Raw genomic sequence first — 21,344 nt, forward strand, 5'->3', positions numbered from 1 at the left:
AACGTACATATTTACGTACGTTTATATAGTACTATACGTATACTATAGTACGTACTATAAACGTACGTAGTATACGTACTACTACGTTTATAGTACTATACATATACTATAGTACATACTATAAACGTGCGTACGTTTATAGTACTATACGTATACTATAGTACGTACTATAAACATACGTACTATACGTATTACCTTTTTTCTTTTCTTTTTTTTTTTCGTTCCATGTTCCAACTCTTCCATTTTCCGTTTTCTTATTTTTCAGAAACAATTCTAATAAATTATAGATAACGGATACTATCTGTTGAGCGAAAGTCTAGTAACCATAGTAAACATGATGATATCTCGTATTTTTCATAACTTTCATAGTACTTGGAAAGCATCAATCGCAATGTGAAATTCAATTGTACGACTCAGATTATTTATTTGCTATTTCCAAACGATACAAAACGTGCGATTGCCAGATTCTCACGCAAGGAAAGAAATATTTAAAAAAGCAGAATTTCCCTCTAAAAAGATCAAATACACATATGTCGAAATATAATACAATTTAGTTAGTCAGAAATTTATACTTTTACGATTAGAACCGAATAATTAAAATTTCAATAGAGATTTGTTTTACCAATTAAAAATTGCAAAGAATATTCTATGCATTTTTACATCTTTAAATTTCTTATAAATTGCATGAGTATCCGCAGTCCAGTGACGATAAAAGCGGAACATATCGTAGGATGTAGAACGCGCGTGGAGAAAATTTAATGGAATTGTGGATTATGCCGAGTGATATGTAAACGGATTGACAAATAATTCTAAAAATAGACGGTGCGTTTGAATATGATTCAACGATCTCATCTCAATCGTAATACGTCGTGTTCATGGAATATACAGGAGGAGAGCAATTGCATATAGAATTAATGTTTATCATCACGCGAGTAATTTTCTACCAATTTATACGAACATTACAGACGGCAGGAACAACTTTATCGTTCAGAAGAATAAATACACGCGTTAACCTCTCGTGAGCTCGTCGACACAAAAATTATCGAGCACGAGACGTTATGTCGTAAAGGAAAATCGAAATGACCTAACGATCTTAATTAACTGACAAATCAACTCAACTTTAGGCAAATTACTTACAAGCCAGGACAGTGCGAACGATTTCCAATGAACTTAAATTCAACTCTCGTTTCTCGAGTCCGTTCAGCTACTGGCATCAACCCAGACACGTGACACACACGCAGCATCATAATTGTTGGCCATTCATGTCGTACAAGGTGATTTCATGCAAACGAAAATCCGGTGAACATGCTAGAATTGGAAAACACGGACTGTTTCAGAATCGTATTTCGATACAAACTGTAATTACTTGAGGAAGAAAGTGCGTTAACAAATATTTACTATATTACTAGACATATAGAACCGATCAATCTCTAATTTTCTATTTACATGCGTGCATATTCACGTAAACAAACAGATGAAATTTGTACGTTTTATTATACGAAATATAATTTAGAATTTTAAGTAAACTTGTTTCATTTGCATATTAAGATTATTTAAAAGCCTCGTACTGTATTTAAATAACTTGTGCTATTTTATGCTATAAGTAATAAGCTTGCGCTAATTTACGATGTTACATGCATATTAACGAAATGATTAATTCTATTAATAAATATTATTACGATGAAAACTATACGTGTTGTTACCATCGCTTCGATAAACGATATTACAAAGAAATTTTACACTTAAGCAGAAATTGTTTAATCAGTGTTTACCAATTAACATTCGTCACAGTCGAATTTAAACTATTGGAAGAAAGATCGAACAACTGTCTTTCTTCTTCTAAAACCGAGCCTTTTTCCATCGTCCTGCCAAATATGCTATTGTAAGTCTCAAAAGTTGAGTTCGTGCACGCGTGCACAAATAACATATGTTATTTACGACTGTTATTGCTCTCTCTGCTTGTTTTACATTCGTAACAGCTATCAATAAATTATGTACAGACATTTAACGAGCCGACAATTATGTATCTGCCGAGTCTTCTCACGCGAAAAGTTGTACGTTACTTTCTCAGATGCACATTAATACCAACACACCGATGCGGTACCAAATTAGGAAAGCAAACCCGATAAACGCAACGTGGTTCAAAATGATAATTACGAACGAGCCGTTGCTCTCAAAGAGACGCAACATACTTTTAGGGAGTAAAAGTTTTATCACGTGCAATCGTGTAGAAATCAAACACGACACGTAAGTCTAAAATCAAAAGTTATTCTCGCAATTGCCATTGTAATTATCATTTTTATACTAAACCTTTCTCGACTGAAGCTAATATTTCTTAAAATTCCGTATAAAAGTCTCTCACGAATACTCGAGGAAAATCGATTACCGGAAAGAGAAGATAGTTATAATTGTCGTTGAAGCATTGCTGGCGTCTGTGTGTGTCTTTCTACGTCTGAATCGCTCGGCGATCGAAACGAAACAGACAGAATTGTTATAACCGTACAAAATTTAGCTATGACAATCGCATTGGCCGCTATACCAAAATAGCGTCACAACATCGATGCGTACGATATGAAACGGGCAGAAAATAGAAGAATCGAGCGTCTCTCGCAGACGAGATTTCTGGTAGTAAAATCCGCAAAGACAAAGGAGCAGCGCGAGAGAGAGAGAGAGAGAGAGATCGTGTTTCGATATTCCCGCGAGTCTGACTCACCTCGTGCCAGCACGTGTTCTACCTGCCCGCCTTCGGAGGACCTCTTGGTTCTCCATATCCTCCTCCCCCCAGCCCTTCACACACGTGCTCGCGCGTGCGCGCACTATACATCGCCATACACTAAATGGACCGCCATAACCACTTATACTCGTCTCTCCCTCGTATTTACCAGTACAGAGAAACTCGCATCAGGTAACCCTCCGTCCCTTTCACCCTTCGTCCTTTCGTTTTCTCTACAGGATCGTGTCATCTTTACTTGCCATATTTCACTTATTTATTATCTACTTGTTATTCATTTCGTTTGCCTGCTTGTTACCCGGCGCGTTCAGTTTACGCATTTCAGAAGCTACAGTTCATTGAAACGTTGAAGTTGAAAGTTGGCATCAACATCTCACTTATTGACTACATCACAGTGAGGTGTTATAAAGCCGACTGGACTCAGCAGTGACGACTCGAATAACGCTACCTTATGCTATTTGGTATCGTAAAATATTAGGATCATAAAATCTAAGAATGCTGTTGGACAACTGTTGTAACAATGCCGAAGATCGGGCTATTACCAAGGAACGAGCAGCCAAATTTATTGACCGAACTAACGGAGATTTTAACGGTGCCGTTCCGATCACTTTAGGTCCGATTGTATATTTTCCTAAGATTGAAACCTACCTTAAATCAATGCCAAATATGAGAAAAGTACTATGCATGGCTAACTATTTCTCAAATCAGCTTTACGTTAAACGTCTCTCCGAAGAGGAGTAAATGTTTCACGTTCGCCAAAACGAGAACGAGGTGGAAATATAAAAATTGGAGAATCACGGCAGAATTCACCGTGCAATCTTCGTCCCCGTCCCCTCTTTGCCACCCCTTTCCTCTTCTCTTTCTTCTTCTTCCGTCAACCGGAGGAACTCTCCCTCGTGGTAATCCTGTTTCTCTCTGACCCTGTTTTTCTTCGTCCCTCTCTCCAGCTCCCCCTTTCCTCCCTCGTATACTGCGCTGTCCTTCGAGCTGCTCGTTCCTACACGAGGTTCGTCCTCGTCTATCTCATCGGTATTCGAGAGGTTCTCTCGGAGCTCGTGGGAAAATGAGGCAGGTGGTAGTTAGATCTCTGAGTCCAGAAACGAGAGATGTGCCTCTCCGCCCGGCAGCGCCATTCATTCGTACGCGTACGTTGTACGTGTGTACACGGTACACGCTTATGTGTACACATCTACAGACGCGTACAGCTGGGGACAAAGATAAGTGGACAGGTAGTGGAAATAGTTGTATCAACGAGCTTTCGTTAAACACGACTTGTTTGTACGAAAATGAAAGTATATTAATTTCAATTAGCGGAAAGGAATTTCACCAGAACTCAAACGAGACACGGCTATCGTGATTGCATCGATGAAATTTCAAACGTATCTGAAAATATACATAGACGTTGCGACATACTTATCGCAGGTATACACTTCTCAAGGATCACCGAACCATCCGAGTCTTGTAACTTCCATATACGTCTTTTAATTATGACTCGTTTTTATTCCATTTCTATTAGGTTGTCCGAAAAGTAGCCTTCTTTCGCAGACGTGTTTTTGACAACAGTGCACCTTCGCACGAACGTGAAACCAAGTCTGTGAAATATCGCCGTGTTTATCTCGACAGAACAAAACGGATCGTGCGTAATTCGACAAAATAACATCAAGCAAAATGTTCTTGCGCATCTATCGTTTCCACCACCAGAACTCAATTAGTTAATTACTTGACACGACGAATCAGATCCGCAGAGTAAAGAGACAATACCCTTTAGATTTAAGCATTAGATTCAACTAGAATCGAACATACTATAAACTCTTATAATCCAAGTTACAGTACCACGCCAAAATAATTTACTTATAATTCTCAATGAGAATTGATTGTAAAAGGTCTACCAAATAAAAAAAAAAAAAATCTATCGTTCCCTTAAAAACGAAAGTACCGAACTAATTCTCCGGTACCTGCGCTCTTATTTTTCTTCCCGACTGTATTCGGTTAGCAATTAAGTGATTGTGAATTTTATCAATACCACCTAACGACAAAATTCACAATCATTTAGTGCCAACCATTGCCAACCGAATATATCAGCGTATATTATTTATGGGGACGTTTGAACAGGCAGAAATAATGTTGTAAGAAGCGAACCCTATCGATGAGAGGACGGTACATATTTTTGTGCGATGGACAGAGCCAGTAGCAATTAACCGGTGCTCCTTAACGAGAGCTTCCGGCTCGATTAACAAGAAATCATGAGAGTTTCGGCGACGCCTTTTTAAGTGGCTGTCGCGCTTGTCGCTTCGTTAATAAGTCGACAAAGTACTGTCTCGTGATACCAAGCGGAGGAAGGGCTGTAGGGGGATGTATACGTGTAACTGGAAACCTGAGAAATTGGCTTTCGTTCGATGAGTCAGACCGTATTTACGGTTAATCAATTTCAGACGCGAGGGACTCTTAATTGCCATATTTATTCGCAGTTATAATCGCAGCTACGTAACGCTTAAAATTTTCCCAACGTTGCTGCGAGGAATTAAATTCTCCATATAACCGCGTCTTTATCCAGAGAGTTGTTGCGATCGAATACTAAACTAACCGTGAACGAAGAAAATTGTGCAATAACGAAAGGAAATTTCATCTAATTAGCTGTTTTTAACTTTATCGACGAGTTTATTCAGCCGGAGAAAGGACATGTCTTTAATCGGAGCGTATACGTTCAAATCTAACGTTTCTTCTTGGTGTCAGCTTTTCAAAATTCGATAAAATTCTCACGATTATTCGCTAAATGAGACGAATTTGAAATTTTCTTCAAATCTCACATGGTAGTTTAGATTTAATTTTAAGCTGAGAAGATTAATTTTAAGAAGAGGAAGATTACGAGCAACGTGCTCGGTTAAAGACAATAAATTTCAAACAATTATCGTTGACAATGAAACGATGGCGAATATCTTAATAAGGAATTCAGGGGTGAGATTTCACCTTTCGCAATTTCTGTAAAATTATGATTCTTATTTACCTCGGCTTCTCTCATTTTTAAACCAAGTGGACATGTTTGTACATTGATCTCGATCGAAAAATGCGTTGTTGTCACTATGTAAGAAATTATACGTAAGGAATTTATAATGGCTGCTGTTGGACTACATTCGGAACACGGTCTGCAAGCAATCGAAGTCACGAGAGAACGATAAATGCCGTCGCAAATTACGAAGAAATTAAATGGACGAAACGCACATGTAACGCAGCGTGAAACGCGACATGTGCATACGAATTTCGTTCGGTCATCGTCGACGACTTCCTTAAAGGGTCTCTCGTCTCAATTTCGAAAGAAATTATGAGAACCGTGAGTCAGCTCTGCTGGAATTTCAGGATAAGGAACGGCCGCGTCTATCAAATATACCTGCGGACATATCCGGCGTAGGTGGTCCTCGGTTACATTTCTGAAAGCTGCGTCACGGTCAACGTTAAACGGCAAAATCCATCCTAATCTCCTTGCCACGTCGAATAACCAAAAAGGATTCCTCAGATTTCCCGTCCTGATTCTTCCCTTTTAATGGCTACGTGGCTACGTATTCGGAATTTTTTTACACGAGAGATCTAGCTATACGAAACACGTAGCGGTAATGGCATAAACTAAAGGATATATCCCACTGACGCACACGGTGCGTCCGTATAAATGGTTACTAGACGCAATTGTTGCGATTTTGGCTTCGAAGATCGAGTCAGGAAGCGACTAAAAATTGTTATTATCCAAACTAAAGATATCTTCTAAGCAGCAGAAGAGGGGGAGGAACGACAGGGAGGGAACGACAGTTAGAAATAAGTAAAGGCAATATAAGAGATGTAATCTTCCAAAGCCGAAAGGCACGGACTAAGATTAAATAAATAATAATAACTAAAGATATCTTCTATGAAAGAGATATACGCGGGTAAAGTACGAGTGAAAATATACGCGATATCAAAGGTGAATAAATTCTTGACAATTTGAACTAGCCAAATAACAACAATTTAGACTGATTTTGCAAGTCTTGCTCGTTCGTCTACTATCACAGAACCGGATTACTCTATGTCTCTTTGACGAATTACTTGTAAAACTTACTTCCGCGATGAAATTAATACTTCTCTTACATTTTCAATACTAAACAGATTATGTATTAGACGAGCGAAACTGTAAAGTACTTAACAGTGATATAGTAGTGTTCCCGAAATAATAAAGCTAAAATGAAAGATTCAGATTTATAGACTTACAGCGTTAAACGGTACATTTGCAGGTAGAAAGTAGCCGAGAAGCGATTTTCTTGGAGTAATTTAGTCTGGTCGAAAAGGAACTGCCTGGAGATCGTTTCCTTTTATTTCTACACTACCAGCAATTTATACCGGTCATTGTTTGCCCGTGGGTGGAAAGAAGAAAGACGAAGATGAGAGAAGGCCTTTAATTTCCAGTGTCTCAGGCCCGTGCTCGACACAATGCGCCCTGTTCCTTTTCAGCTTCGGTGTCCTCCCCCTTGAGCGCAGACCGACGGCTGCGTGCTATACGCGTGGGAAAACCGAGCACGTGCGCAATCTTCAACATAAGACCCCACAATGGACGCCTTTGGGGCCCTATCGGAGCCACTTCGTGCCCCTTCTTTCAAGACGTTGGCTAGCAGTTCTCTCCCTCTATCGATTTTAACTCCTAACGTGACACCAACTCGTTTGCAATGCCCATCGAAATGTTCCACTTTATGCATTAAATATATTTATTTATTTGTTGGGATTGTTTATTCGTGTAAATTTGACGGTAAAATTCGTATATACAAGTCGTTGTATAATAGTTGTATTTCACATCGAGACATTCCAGCTTATCTTTCGTATAATTTTCTAATTTTTTCTACACATTTTACCGTAGAATTTTTCACGCACATCTTTCGTATTCGTCCATCTTCGACATCATGTTCCGCGTGGTTTGTCAATTTTTTGCACGGGACCTTTCTGTGTTTCGAAATATTTAATTTAAAGACTCTCTGCGAAGAATCGATACTCATCGCTTGAAATCGATATTCTCGACATAAAATTTCTCTGACACGGCGAGAAACGTTGATCAGATGCTTGCAAATCAGCTTGAATGGATGAAACGCGTAACGATACGACACGCAAAAATTCTCAACAACCGAGCATCGGATGTCTGATATGATCAATAAGCAATTCTACCTCGCTATTATGCGATGACTCGACGCACGTGCTGAAGTCCTCAAACAACTCGTTAAAATCACATTCAGTCCGTACACTCTCGCACAATGGTAATTCGATTCATGTTCTTCGTGTTATTTTACGTTTGATATTTTCTTATGAAATATTCCTGAAATTGAAAGCGCGAACATTTGCCCGTCATTCGTCTGACAAAAACAAAATAATAATTCTACTTAGTACCTGTCCGAGCCTAACAATTTATTATTTAAACATAAAACTCTCTTTCTATTCCCATTAAATTCACAACAAAGTATATATCTTTTATAAAAAAAAAAAAAAAAAAAAAAAAAAAAAAACACCGCAGACGACGAAATTTTCCAAAAAATAGAATGGAATTTTGCTGTTCAAGGATGCCGAGTTCCAAGTAAACAAGGGGTATCCTGTTGCGCGATTAGTATTATTTTGATGGGGGGAAAAAAAATGAAGAGGTGGAAGGTCGAAGGAAGCTAGGCGATTCAGGTTTTACCGGAAGATCCTGCGGAAGCGGAGCGAGGTCGCCGTGCGTACACGGAAGTGATGACGTGTGTCGGGAGCGGGTATTGCGAGCACGTGCCATGAGGTAGCATTCAATTAAAAAAAGAGGAAGGGCAGAAAAGGCCATTTAAATAGGGCGAAGTGCACACGGTGTGTGCACAAGCCGCCAGGTGAACTCGACATTCCGTGAGAATGCTCTCACTTCTCCTCCTTTTTTTCTCCTCTTGTTGTTCTTCGTGGTTACTCGGAGCGAACAGTAGGTCAGAAGGTCCGGCGTGTTTGCGTCAGGAGATGCTAACGGCACAGCATGCAAATTTTACCTCTTCTAAACACGAACAGCCCGGCGAACGAGCATGTTTCGCTCGAAAGAATTTCCACAATCCCTTTCATCCACTGATCCTCACGAACGAATTTTAAACATTGTTTCACCCTACGGTAAAAATATCGATTCGCTTTTCTTCCAGACAAATGAATTCACGTTTCGAACGCAAAAAAAGAGAACTCTGGTTTTTGTGGAACAAATTGACCCTTTCGATGTTTACGTCTTTACGTGATTAACTTTCATCTGCGAACTTACAGTCCTCTTGGGACTCGAGTCTTATTGAACGTCGGGTTAATACACGGCGATACAATGAGAAACAATAGCGAAACGACCAGATCACATGGTAACTGGGTAATCGATACCATTACGATAGAATATGGCAAGTATAATAAAAACAATCCACCATAATGGTAAAGACGTTCCAGATGTATTTCCTTTGCTCGTGCAAATACAGAAGACCCGAAGAAACTTTGAACAAATGTTTAATTAGTCTCCAAAGTATGGATTTTCCTCAGCTTCGTCGAAAATATGAGATTCCATAAATATCAGCCATCTGTTACTTACTTACGTACACAAAAGCCGCTATAATTTCCTATTAGGCTTCGTCTTTCACCGATTTAAATAATAAATAATACTTTGACGATCAACGACATCGAATTAGGTAACAGCGAATCCACGAGGGGAGGGAAAAAAACTATCATAAGGAACAGTAACAAGTATACAATTGTTATCCATGGGGGTAGCCCCTATGAAAACCCCTCAGATATTAGCTAACCGGAAATCGACGCGTGCGAACCGATGTCACAGGGGTTGATATTCGAGATAGAAAAGAAGGGGATCACGATTTCGTTGGCACGAGCCAAACGACTGGCGACATATGTTCACCAACAGCTGATATACTTGCTAATAAGTCTCTCTCTCTCTCTTTTCCTCTTACACGTCGTTGGAATAAATGATAACCGCGAGCATACACGAAACATGGGAAATTTCATGGCTGTGAGAAAACTTGTTAACGCCGCACGTGTTCCGTGATCCGAAACGATACGTTTTACTTCGAAAGTTTTACTCTGTATGCGTGACAATGATATATAAAGTAAAAGAATATGCTGCTCTTTATCATAAATCGAGCGAGCAAATTTATTATCATTTATTAGACTAACTCGATTTTTGCAAACGTAAATATAATATAAATTAAATTACTAAACCTAAATGTACCTATTTATAAATCAGGGTTAGTACTTCACTCCTAGAAAAATACAAGTTAAAAATGGAACTTTTTTAATACTTTTTCTATTCTATTTTTCTAGAATTTTTCCATTCACTTCGTATTTCTACATTTTCTGCGTTTCTCTGTTTCTTCGCTTTCTAAACTAAAAGAAAAAGAAAAAGAACACCATCGTTCTCGATAAAAAGAAAGTAAGTGGAAAATGGACAATTTTGTCTGTAGTTGGACGAAAGTATCGCACGAAATACGCCAAATATGGAAATATTGGAAACGTTGCGGTCACTTCCTATTAGCAAAACGTAATCTAGTCATCGTATGTATTCTTACGAGGATACATTAAACATACGGACATAAAAGATAGGTTACATGGTGAATATATTGATTGCACTTGCGTACTCTGTTACGCTTAATATGTATATATGTAGTTGGATGACTGACGTAAGTCCTACACGAGTTCAGCACGTGCGGTCATCGTCTAGAAGCTATTGTATAACGCGCGTAATCCTCCACGTGGATTAATCGAGACGTTGAATTAACTTTGTATTATTCGCCGACGCAGTTGGAACTTCTCTACCCACCCGGGTCGTGCAAAAACAACGAACAATGAACTATGAGCGGCACGTGAGAGGAAGCTGACTTGAAATCGAGTCGGCACGTGGCCGTATTAAGTATGTTTCACCGATTGGCATCGTTCTAATGGACTGTTGTCGTTGATCGCGATAATCCACGTGGGACAGATATCATTAACAATAGTTTTACGATCCTAACCCGATCGATAACCGGACGTATTTTATTTTTTCATTTTTTTTTTTTTTTTTAATAAATGTTCCAACAGATTTCACGTTAATTAGAAAATTCATTTTCAAGCGTATGAGAAACATAAGAGAAACGACGTTTCGTTATTCGGTTGGATAGCGAAAAGCGAGCATTACGTAAATCCAAAAATTACAGACGCGATAAGGCTACGTTTTACAAAGTATAATCGTCCTCGTAGCAGCAGAGACGTTAAAAACAATCGTCGATTCGAAAACGTACTTGGACGGTTCGCTAATCTCTCGCGAAATTATTTGAAATTTTGCATCGATGAAAAACAGGGAAAACGAAAGGTGCCGAATACATTGAAATATAAAATGAACGGGCAAGAGCCTGTTACTTAGGTCTTTCACTTTTATCCTCGCGATTAATTTCAAAACGAAACGAGAAAGCGAAAAGAGTGGCAAATGATCGCGCATGCTTCAGGTCGCAACGACTGCACTTGCGATAACGGTAGCCCCGTTTTGGAATGCGAGAAATGCGCCGCATTCATTCGTTTCGATTCGTCGGTGTCGTCTCGATTTCGCGCGACTGTCGTTTCTCGAACGTTCATCGGAACAATCCACTAGGTTTCAATGGGCGGCTACCGTTTTTCGGTGCTCGAACGCATCATCTTTACCGCTTTATTACACCGGCAATACGATCGCTATGAAACAGCCCTAAGACTTCAATCAACATTTTTCATTATCACTTTTTGCGCTCTCGGGGAAACCAATCAACGTATACTGTTACACGTGGAGATTTCATTTACCGGCTGGTTAAATTATGAATCGCAATCTTACAAACGAGATGGGTAACTTTATACAGATTGGAGGTAGTAGCGACACATCGAGTAATGATAATTTGTTTCGATCAATTTAACCGGTGCATTCGTCTTCGCTAGTTGTCAAGTCGACTTATTTAAATCGATTAATTTTTCTCGCGGATAATTAGACGATATAAATATACCGGTGTAATTTATGCGAGTTAAAAATCGCTTCAAATTTTGAAAGATTATTTATCAACATGCAACTCTTGCGATTAGTATTACAACAGACAAGACACGCTACCAGTATGATTTCATTATCATTAATTACCAGCTATGAATTATTTATTGTAATTCTTTACGACGACTGGAAAAAGCTTCGTCATCTTTTATCTGTCCCGTCGTTTACGACAAAAATTAATGCAACATCGTATCTCGTTATACGCGCTTCGTATAAATGAAAATATGCTCCATAGAAAATTTGACGAGCCGACGAATCCGTTCTTCGCCCCCTACACTCCGATTACGAAGAATCCTCGATATCGTCGATTCGAACTACGCCAAGTGAGAATTGCGTCGCGGAGTACAGCGAAACACGCGCGAAATATAAACTTCCCGTTTAAATGGAAATTCAAACGCAACTGACCATTGCTTACATACTTATATACGTAGAACCGCAAAACGTTAACCATTGCCCGGAGCACCAGCAGCTAATTGGAATCCGTGGATGCGAGCGACAAGGGAATGAAGCAGGTAAAAGGCTGCTGGACATCCGCGGAACAAAGAATAAGAGAAAGAAGAGACCGAGGAGTTTCGCGTTATCTCGGCATCGCGTAAGTTCTACGGAGGTGCCGGCGTCGTTAGGGACACGTGCAATTGGCTGGCTTGAAGGGAGTAGCGAAGAAAGAAAGAAAAGAAAAAAAAAAAAAAGAGAGGAAGCCGAGGAAGGTATGGACACGAAGACGAAGAAGAAGACGAAGAAGAAGACGAAGGATGCCTCGTAAAATCGCGGTAGCAAGAAGAAGGTGGTCGGACGAGGGAGAACCGAGACAGGAGAAGAAGGATGGAACTAACGTGCGTAATTATTCGGTGCGAACGATGTTTAAGTGCCCCACTGGCGCAGAAATAAGCGTGGTAGTTGGCAGAAAGAGCCGAGGCGAGGAGGGAAAAGATGGGAGAAAGAGGCGAAAAAAAGAATAATTGAAGGAATGGCCACGCAAACCGAGAAGGATAGAGAAAGATTGGAGGGGGGTACGAAGTGTATAATTCAGCAAAAGCCTGGACGAAATTAGTATCTGGAAGTGCTTGCAGCAAGCGGCAGGATGTACACGTGAGGCACGCCGAGTTATTCATTCCGGACGATGACTATCCAAAGCGAAGGACGATTTTACGATCGTCTTGGCGAAATTAAACCTCGGCCCGAACAAATCCACCCGAGGGCTACTTTCGACCAATTTTCGACGGCGATCAATTGGCCAAACTGAAAATCTGTAATCTTTTCGTTCGTGCGCGGCTTTAAATCGAGCCGTATACATAGGTAGATACGTTGACGCATGAAAATCACTTCTCCGAGCGTGGCGTCGCGTGTAATTGCACCGCCGACAGAGAAATTCTCGAGATCGATAAACGAAAGATTGTTCCGAGAATCGAAGAATGGCACGCACATTCGTAACTCGTTTGTATAATTTTCAAATAATCTTACGGAAAGGGATATTCGGACTTTGCAACTGTGATCATCCGGCGAAATACTGAAACTAACGATACACACAGCCTTGGGCTCATAGTCGATAGCGGTCAATTAAAAAATACCGTGTAAATAGAAAATCGTTACACCGCAGAAATTAGATCATTTTGTCGACATCGTGTCATTTATATAAACGCGCAAAAACATTTGTCGTTGAAAATTGCCTGCAGTCTCGATCGATGAACGGAATATTCGCTTAAACAGATAAACTTCTCACGCTTTTCTATTATCCGCCAATTCAGTTTGTCCCGACGTGATAGGATATCACGAGGTTTATCCGTGCATCTGAGAACAAAACTGATCGCTCTTCTTCTCTTTCGTGTCGAGCGTTTAATATCAAGAAACGATAATGACTTTGTAAGCATATCGTTAAAAACGCATTTTCAGTGGTTGCGGTTCCTGCAAACGAAAAACGGAAAAAAGACAACCAGAGTACCGTTCCTTTGCAAGTGCTCTTCGAATAATGATTGCACGAGGAAAAATACGGTTACGGTTTCCTAAATAAGTGAATATAAATTAAACATGACATCGTAAGCTTCTTTCAGCAACGAAGAAACCGTAATATAAGAGTACCGTCGAACATAAATTATTCGACCGATTACGATTCTCTTAGACAAATTCAAAATTAAATCATCAGTCATCTAAAACCATATTTTCAACAAGAATCATACAACGACGAACAAGATGCGTTAAATTCTCATCGAAAAAATTAGAAGGTAAATGTTCGACCGCTTCCGGAGACAAAAAGAACCTAAATAATCGTGGTATCTGTAAAAGTACGCCTCGAAGAACGATCGGACGTTAAGGTATACGTCTTAAAGAAGGCCTAGACGACCGCGCTAATTGTCGCATTCGGTAATACGGTCGGCGGCCAACGAAGACTCTGTGCTACGCCCACGCGACACTCGTAATAAACGATTCATCACATCCTTTTCATAACGCTGAGTTTTATCGCGCAACGTTTGTGTTCGCATCCGCGGCGTGTCTCTCACGCGACACCGGAGTTAATACGCAGCAGAAAATGATTGATCAATTGGCGGAGAGGAAACGATGAGCGCGAGCGCGACCGGCTACGGTGCTATGATTTCGCGGTGACTTGGTAGCATAGACGCACGTACCGTGATTCAGTAACGTGTAACTAGTGGGATTGCGATCGGGAGGACGCCGGACTTGTGCCCAGCACGCTCCTCCAGGCTGCTCCTCTTCGACGAGGATAAAACTATCGACCGGTGAGAAGGTACGACGAGGATGAGATTACGATAAGAAGACGTAGCACGAGTTGTATACCCTCCTCGGGGCACTAGAATGGAAAAAGGAGGAAGACTAGGTGGAACGAGAAGGGGTCTCGCTCTCTTTCTCTTTTTCTCTTTTGCTGTATAGTTTACTCTTGCGGCAGAGACGAAGAGGACGTGGATACTGGGTCCTTCCGTATGAGCGCACGTTCGTGAAACAGCAAGCCGAAAGGAGTTAGGAGAGAAAGAGAAGAGAACGTTAAGCCGTGCATACCGTGGCACGACTACCCAAGGAGTATCAGAAGAGGTAGGAAATACGGGCTCGAACGGTAGGTGCAACGAGGACAAAGAAACGGTGACGATGGCTTGGTGTGGGCGCGTGTCTGGCAGCTGCCGCTTACAGGTGGTGTGCTTGCTTGGGAACCAACCTCTACGGACCGTTCCCACGGAAGGCCTGTCCCCCACTAGGGACCCTGACAGCAGCCCCTCGCCCCACCCTGCCGATGGGTCCTTGACTATATAAACTACAGCCTCGCCCGACCAGCCACCACAGTCACTGTGATCGTTCACGAAGTTCGAACGGGAGACGCGTCGGAGATACCAGTTTTTCGATACCTTTCCCGTAGAATCGACCGAATAATCATTTGCTGAAAAACTCGTTGTGTGACATCAGAGATAATAATTAGTTGGACAAGAAGTGTGATATCGCGATAAGCGAATCGTAATCAGTGCGACGTTAGTTAATCGGTGTGTGAAGCAACCCCCCGACGAAAGGATTAATCATGCAGATGCACGAGCAGATTATGATGGTTGATGGACAGGAGCAACCGATCTCCAGGACTTATCAATACAGAAAGGTAAGCGTCCTTAGGTTTTCGTCCAACGCCTGTTCTATCTACTCAAATAGATTTTCTATTCTATTGGAATATCATTGGAACTAGAATACAGTTAAACTAGAGTCGAGTAACTGCAAGCCAAACGAATAATTCCTGCAATTCGAATTAAAAGATTCGCCTTTTCAAACGATCGTCTATAATGGTTCGTTCCTTTCGATTTACAGGTGATGAAACCTATGCTGGAACGCAAACGCCGAGCAAGAATCAACCGGTGCTTGGACGAGCTGAAGGACCTGATGGTCACAGCGTTGGCTGGCGACGGCGAGAACGTGGCCAAGTTGGAAAAAGCCGACATTCTGGAATTGACTGTACGTCATCTTCACAAGCTTCAAAGACAACAGCGTCTTTCGGCGAATCCGGTGATCGACGCGGATCGATTCAGAGCCGGGTATACGCATTGTGCCAACGAGGTTAGCCGCTGCCTGGCCGCCACTCCGGGCGTCGACGTTGCCTTGGGGACCAAATTGATGACCCACTTGGGTCACAAGCTGAATTCCATGGACAAAACTGGCCCCCTAACGATACACGTGGCCGCGCCGCAATCTTCCCCGTCTTCGAGCAGCGAGCTCAGCTCCGACGAATACTCGATGCCCCTGACTCCGGCTTCCAGCCAACCGTCTCCAGTTAGAATCGACATCGAAGGCATCTCGCAGAATCATCAAGGTCTTCTGCAGGTTGCCAAACCCAACGAGCCGATCTGGAGACCGTGGTAAACAAGAGGACGAACGATCTCAACGGGCAAAGCCATCGTAGACTCGGTTAACCGAGTTCTCGATGAAAAGCAATCGGACCCTCGCTCACGGAGAAGCGAAATTACCGTGGCTGAATCTTAAGAGGAGTCCATTATGCGAAGAACCATTATCGGTATTGCAATTTTGTCTGTGATTTGAGCGAATAATTCGCGCGCCTTCGATGCAAGTCGTGACGGAGTGGAAACTTCGGCTCCTCTTCGTGGAATCCTTTTCTTCTAAAATTAACGACGGGGAAATATCATTTCCCGTAATATGTGCAAATACAGATTCCTGAAGGAACGAGGATCGAGGAGACGAAGACGAAAAAAAGGAATAGACTTAAGACTTTCTATTTGCTCAAGACACTTTGGAGTGAGACGAGAAGGAGGATCATCGAAATATCTTCCTTTTTGTAATATCGTCTTACGGATAAATTTTGTATGTTTACTAATTGAAACGTAATGACGTGCCCGCGTTAGCGGCTAGAGCTTTAATTTACTTGACAGTTAGAATTTTCTATTGTTTATTTCATACTTTTATCGAGAATATTTTTATTTTGTCCATTTTGGCGCGAGAACAGTCGTGCAACTCGACATGTCGATTATATATATGTTTCCTCGCGTCGATTACGTCACAATTTCGCGTATACATCGACTTGAGAAAGATTCATTCTCGCGCTAAAAACGTTGTTATGTGTGTGTTAACTCAGCCTGCTGTATTAATTTTTGTGTTTGACAAGCATTTGGAGATTTTGATTCTCATCGATAATTATTACTTATCAACACAAGAAAATAGCTGAGTAGAGAATCTTGTGATAGAGAAACGTGTACCTGTGATATTTACTCTAGATGTAAGAAAATTCTAGATCTTTAATAAATATATATTTCATTGAAAAGTTTCATACTTATTAATTCTTCCTATTCTCCCTCACCAATTAATTATTCTTCTGCTGTAATTAAACTCTTACGCGCAGCTTTGCATCTTTAGATGTAGTACTTTTTTTCGATCGAACAAAACAATTAATTATTGATTGCTAACTTTAATTAATATATCGTCTGCTGTTAATGCGGAAGCCACTGCATAAATTTTAATATTACTCAATATTATAGAAAATATAATTTTTGGTTAATATACATACATTAATATACTACTGAGATTCAGTCATGCGAATGAATCAAACATTACGATAAATAGAACTAAAACAATGAAGAATTGAGAAACTTCATAGTGTACTCACTCTAACAGCCCTCTCTGATGTCAAAGTAAAACATTACTTTCCCGCCACTCGCCTTCACCTGAAATCACGTAGTTCCTTAAGATTATAAATATAGCAAATTCTTCGTGATAGAACGTTGACAACAATATATTACAATACGCGTATATTGCTAAAAATATTATTTCTATAGTAATATACTCTTAGCTAATATTCTTAAATTTACAGTGCTCATTTCTCTTAAATAGCAATCCCAGTTTAAACGAATTGGAATTGCAAAGGTGATTCTCAACAGTTTGAGAACCCTTAATAATTATCATAAACATATTACGATATTTTGGATAAGTTAATATTACTTCAAAATTGCGTAATGCGATACGTGTTCCAATCGTATATTATCTATCATTATCATAATCTATAATTATCTTATATAAATCTTTCGCAATCCACTTTATTATTTATATAAGACATTAACATACGATATTTTTCAAAAAATAAACTGTATATTTGACCATTTCTTGACACAATGCTTTTACATATATAAACAGAATTAATAATAATAATAATAAGTCCACCACAGAATTAACTTTCTTCAAATACAGATATAGCATAAATATAACAAATAGTTATCATTGAACAACAAAAGAAAAACAGTCAGTACACTCTGTTTAATCAAATGTAACAATGTCACACTGCTCCGATACGCACGATCGACACATAAATCACAATCGATACGAACAAATGGTTCCAGCTCTAAGTTAACAATTTTCGATGAATATATTCACTAGACATTTAATATTAATCACCAACTAAAATACAGCACTAAAATAATGTTTTTCAATCTACCATAATATCCGTATTGAAACACACTTTACGTGTTATAGTGTGTTACTTAATGATGCTTCGAAATGTACATGTGTGTAAAGGGTTAGGTTAGTGAAGGAAGGAAAGTACGATCCATTTCAAGCGGTACCTTAACCGAAAATATCTATATTCTTAACCACTATCGTTTTCCCACAAGCGTTCGTACGTCATTTATTATTACTGTCTGTTATTAATAAATATTATTCTCTATTAAGATTATTTACCGATCTGCAATTTATTGAAGTATCATTGTCCACACATGTGCAAGCATCGAGTAAATGAGGAAATATTTCCAGGGTATATTCATATTCCGAGGAACTTAGAGGCACGATTCGGAGCACGAGACAGATACAACAATGGATAAAAGGCAGGTAAGCACAGGAAAACGGCAAACACTCTTAAAACACGATTATACTCACTTTTCCGAGAAGGAGACCGCCACTCAGCTGTAGCACGTGTTGTCATTACAAGTGCACGACCACGCTCCGCGGCCATCTTGCGGCAGTTCCTTCAAACTCTTGAGACACAAAATGTTTGAGCATTAGTCAAATAAAATCTGATTATTTGAATTGGAATTTAATTGGTTATTAAATTTGTGAAAAATATAAAGAAAATTAATGAATACGTAAAGAAGCGAAGAAAATGGTGTTTAGTATTTTATTCAGTATATAATGGACGATTATGGTTTCTGTATCGTTTCCACTATTACCGATGCACAAATGACATCAATCGATTTATAACGGGATTTGTATGTATGTATTTCAAGTGAGATATTATGTAAAATAACTTCGTCGAAATATAGATGATTGTAAAGTTTTTGAATGTCTTTTTTATGCAAAATACAAAATACGTAAAATATACTAACAATAATCTAATAAAAAATTAGACTATTATTTCATTATTAATTAATTATTTATTAATTAACAAATAGTTAAAATGAAAATGTGCATGGTACCCTGAAATAAACAATTAATCCATACATTGTGTAAGAATGTTTAGCAAATGTTACTTCGATTTTATTGAAAAATGAATATTCCCGTGAATATTATTATTAACAAAATTATATTAAATTTACGTCTATACCTTGGAAATTGCAAGATTTGTAAAAAAGTATAGGAAATATACTATGATAATCAATAATAATCAAATTACAAATAGCCAAAACGAATCTTAGTGGCAATGAGTAAAATGAGAAATTTCGAGACCCGTTTTAAACGCAAAATAAACGCATACCCATGATATTGTTCTTTTTCTTGTTTTTATGTAAATCGATATATCAAATTATACACAATAATAGTTTGAGTAATCAATGAATATGAATAAACGTCTTAATTTTTTTCACAGAAATACGCGTGATATGTCGTAAACGTAAAGTGCTCACTACTCTGAACTATACTAACCGCTTTACTTCGAGAATCGCAAGCAGAATGCATATCGATAAGTACATATATCGTTCCTGCTTTGGCGCCAATTGAACGTTTCCGTTACATATTTGAAATGCAACAATAAAAATATACTCAGAAGAAACACGACTATTGTTATTTATATAATTATTACATATAATGTAAATACAATTTTGATAATTGATATAATTTTATTTACTCTTCCAATCATAGAGATAGTGAGTTTAAATGATGTTAGGTTTAAATGATCGAACAGAAAAACTAACTTTAAGAGATATATTAGAAGCTAATCATCAAGAACAAATATTAATCCACCTTATATCTAATCTGTAATATTAAGTATAATTAAGAATAATTAATAAATGCGAGAAAGTAATGTTTGTATATAAACACGATATGCATAACCTAGTAAATGAAGTTTAAAAAACATATAAACAAATATGTATATTTATGTACTTGTATATTATAATCTACTTACTTCGATGTCAATAGCAGCAAATGATTATATTAATAACAGGTATTGTTAATTATTTTCTCAATGTTCCCAATAATTTGCTTTATAAACTCGAAAAGTTCGTTGACACAAATCATCAACAAGCGACATAACTACATGTGCATATACATATTCGTATGCATTTTCGAAAACTAGAGTGCGTTACAGTTCTTAGTTCCTGATATACTACATTACCGACGTAACAATCGATATAGCAGTTTTAAATTACAAAGCCAATTTGAAACATAAATTTTAATACATATATGTGTACGTTTAAGTTTAAGTAAAATCACTCTAATGTAAAAGGAGTATTATCTTCTAATTCCTAATAGATATAATAAAACACAAATCTATAGGCTATTGGATTACTATTTTTCATTATTTTAAGCAAATAATAATGAAATGTTAAACTTTTGAACATAAAAATCTGTAAAAATGTAATTCTTGTATATCAAATATTTTACTAGCAGAGAAATACAATTATATCTATTGAATTTATTATTGTTCTCATGCTTATTGTATAATTTCAATGTAATCAAATGTTCCACTTTATTAACTTGAAACATTCAAATATTTTCCACTCAGAATTGCATCTGTAACGAAAGATATTATGTGACTTTTATTAACTTTATCTATCCACAAATCCTATCGATTGGTTCTAATTTAGTTTCCAAGACAACGATTGCGCCGTTTAAAGTTATCCGCAATATCAGTGAAGAAAGAAACCGCGCAACTTACGTCAATCTCATTCATTTGTCGTTTTATTTATATTACTATGCAATAATACAAACATTATATTAAAGAAATCACGATTATGGTTCAAAATCAAATAGTTCAAGCTGCTACACCTACTGTGTGTTACCGGAATAAAGTGAAACCAATGAAAAGTGTTAAGGTATGTGATTTTCCTATTATCAGTCTATTTTTTCTTCTTAGTTTTTCGTTCAACTAAACAGCAGGATTTAATTCTTCGAGTAACAAGATAATTTACTCACACTGTTAGATATCAAAAAGTACTGTAGAGACAATAACTCCAAAAAGTTCGCCAAATTCAATTAATCAACCTGCTTTATTCGAGGAGAAACAGGAAACAAAAGATGTAAAATTAAATGAAATCGAAAAGGAGGAACAGAAGGAGGAAGAAAAAATAACATCTACTAAAGAGGTATCTTTTCCATTAGATATTTATTCTAGAGTAATATATATATTATCTTTGTCAAATAAATTATTTCTTTTAATATCAT

General features: G+C 38.4%; 2 protein-coding genes across 3 annotated transcripts in view; one reads left to right on the plus strand and one right to left on the minus strand.

The window, feature by feature from the left end:
- Positions 1 to 18,724, minus strand: part of LOC117242000 (tubulin polyglutamylase TTLL4-like) — a 237,684-nt gene extending 218,960 nt beyond the window's left edge. The window contains exons 1-2 of one of the 2 annotated variants that reach the window (XM_033508346.1): positions 18,624 to 18,724; positions 17,365 to 17,422 (exon numbers count right to left, since the gene is read on the minus strand). The gene's annotated coding sequence lies outside the window, so the exon portion shown is untranslated. The other variant, XM_033508355.1, reaches the window with a different exon arrangement.
- Positions 14,666 to 17,024, plus strand: LOC117242034 (enhancer of split m7 protein-like). Its single transcript, XM_033508369.1, has 2 exons — positions 14,666 to 15,357; positions 15,561 to 17,024. The coding sequence occupies exons 1-2, from the start codon at positions 15,283 to 15,285 to the stop codon at positions 16,107 to 16,109; spliced, it is 624 nt and encodes a 207-aa protein (XP_033364260.1). The 5' UTR covers positions 14,666 to 15,282; the 3' UTR covers positions 16,110 to 17,024.
- Positions 18,725 to 21,344: the final 2,620 nt, after the last annotated feature.

This window comes from Bombus vosnesenskii, unplaced genomic scaffold, assembly GCF_011952255.1.
Source record: "Bombus vosnesenskii isolate JDL3184/JDL3185 unplaced genomic scaffold, Bvos_JDL3184-5_v1.1 scf7180000013265, whole genome shotgun sequence".
NCBI lineage: Eukaryota > Metazoa > Arthropoda > Insecta > Hymenoptera > Apidae > Bombus > Bombus vosnesenskii.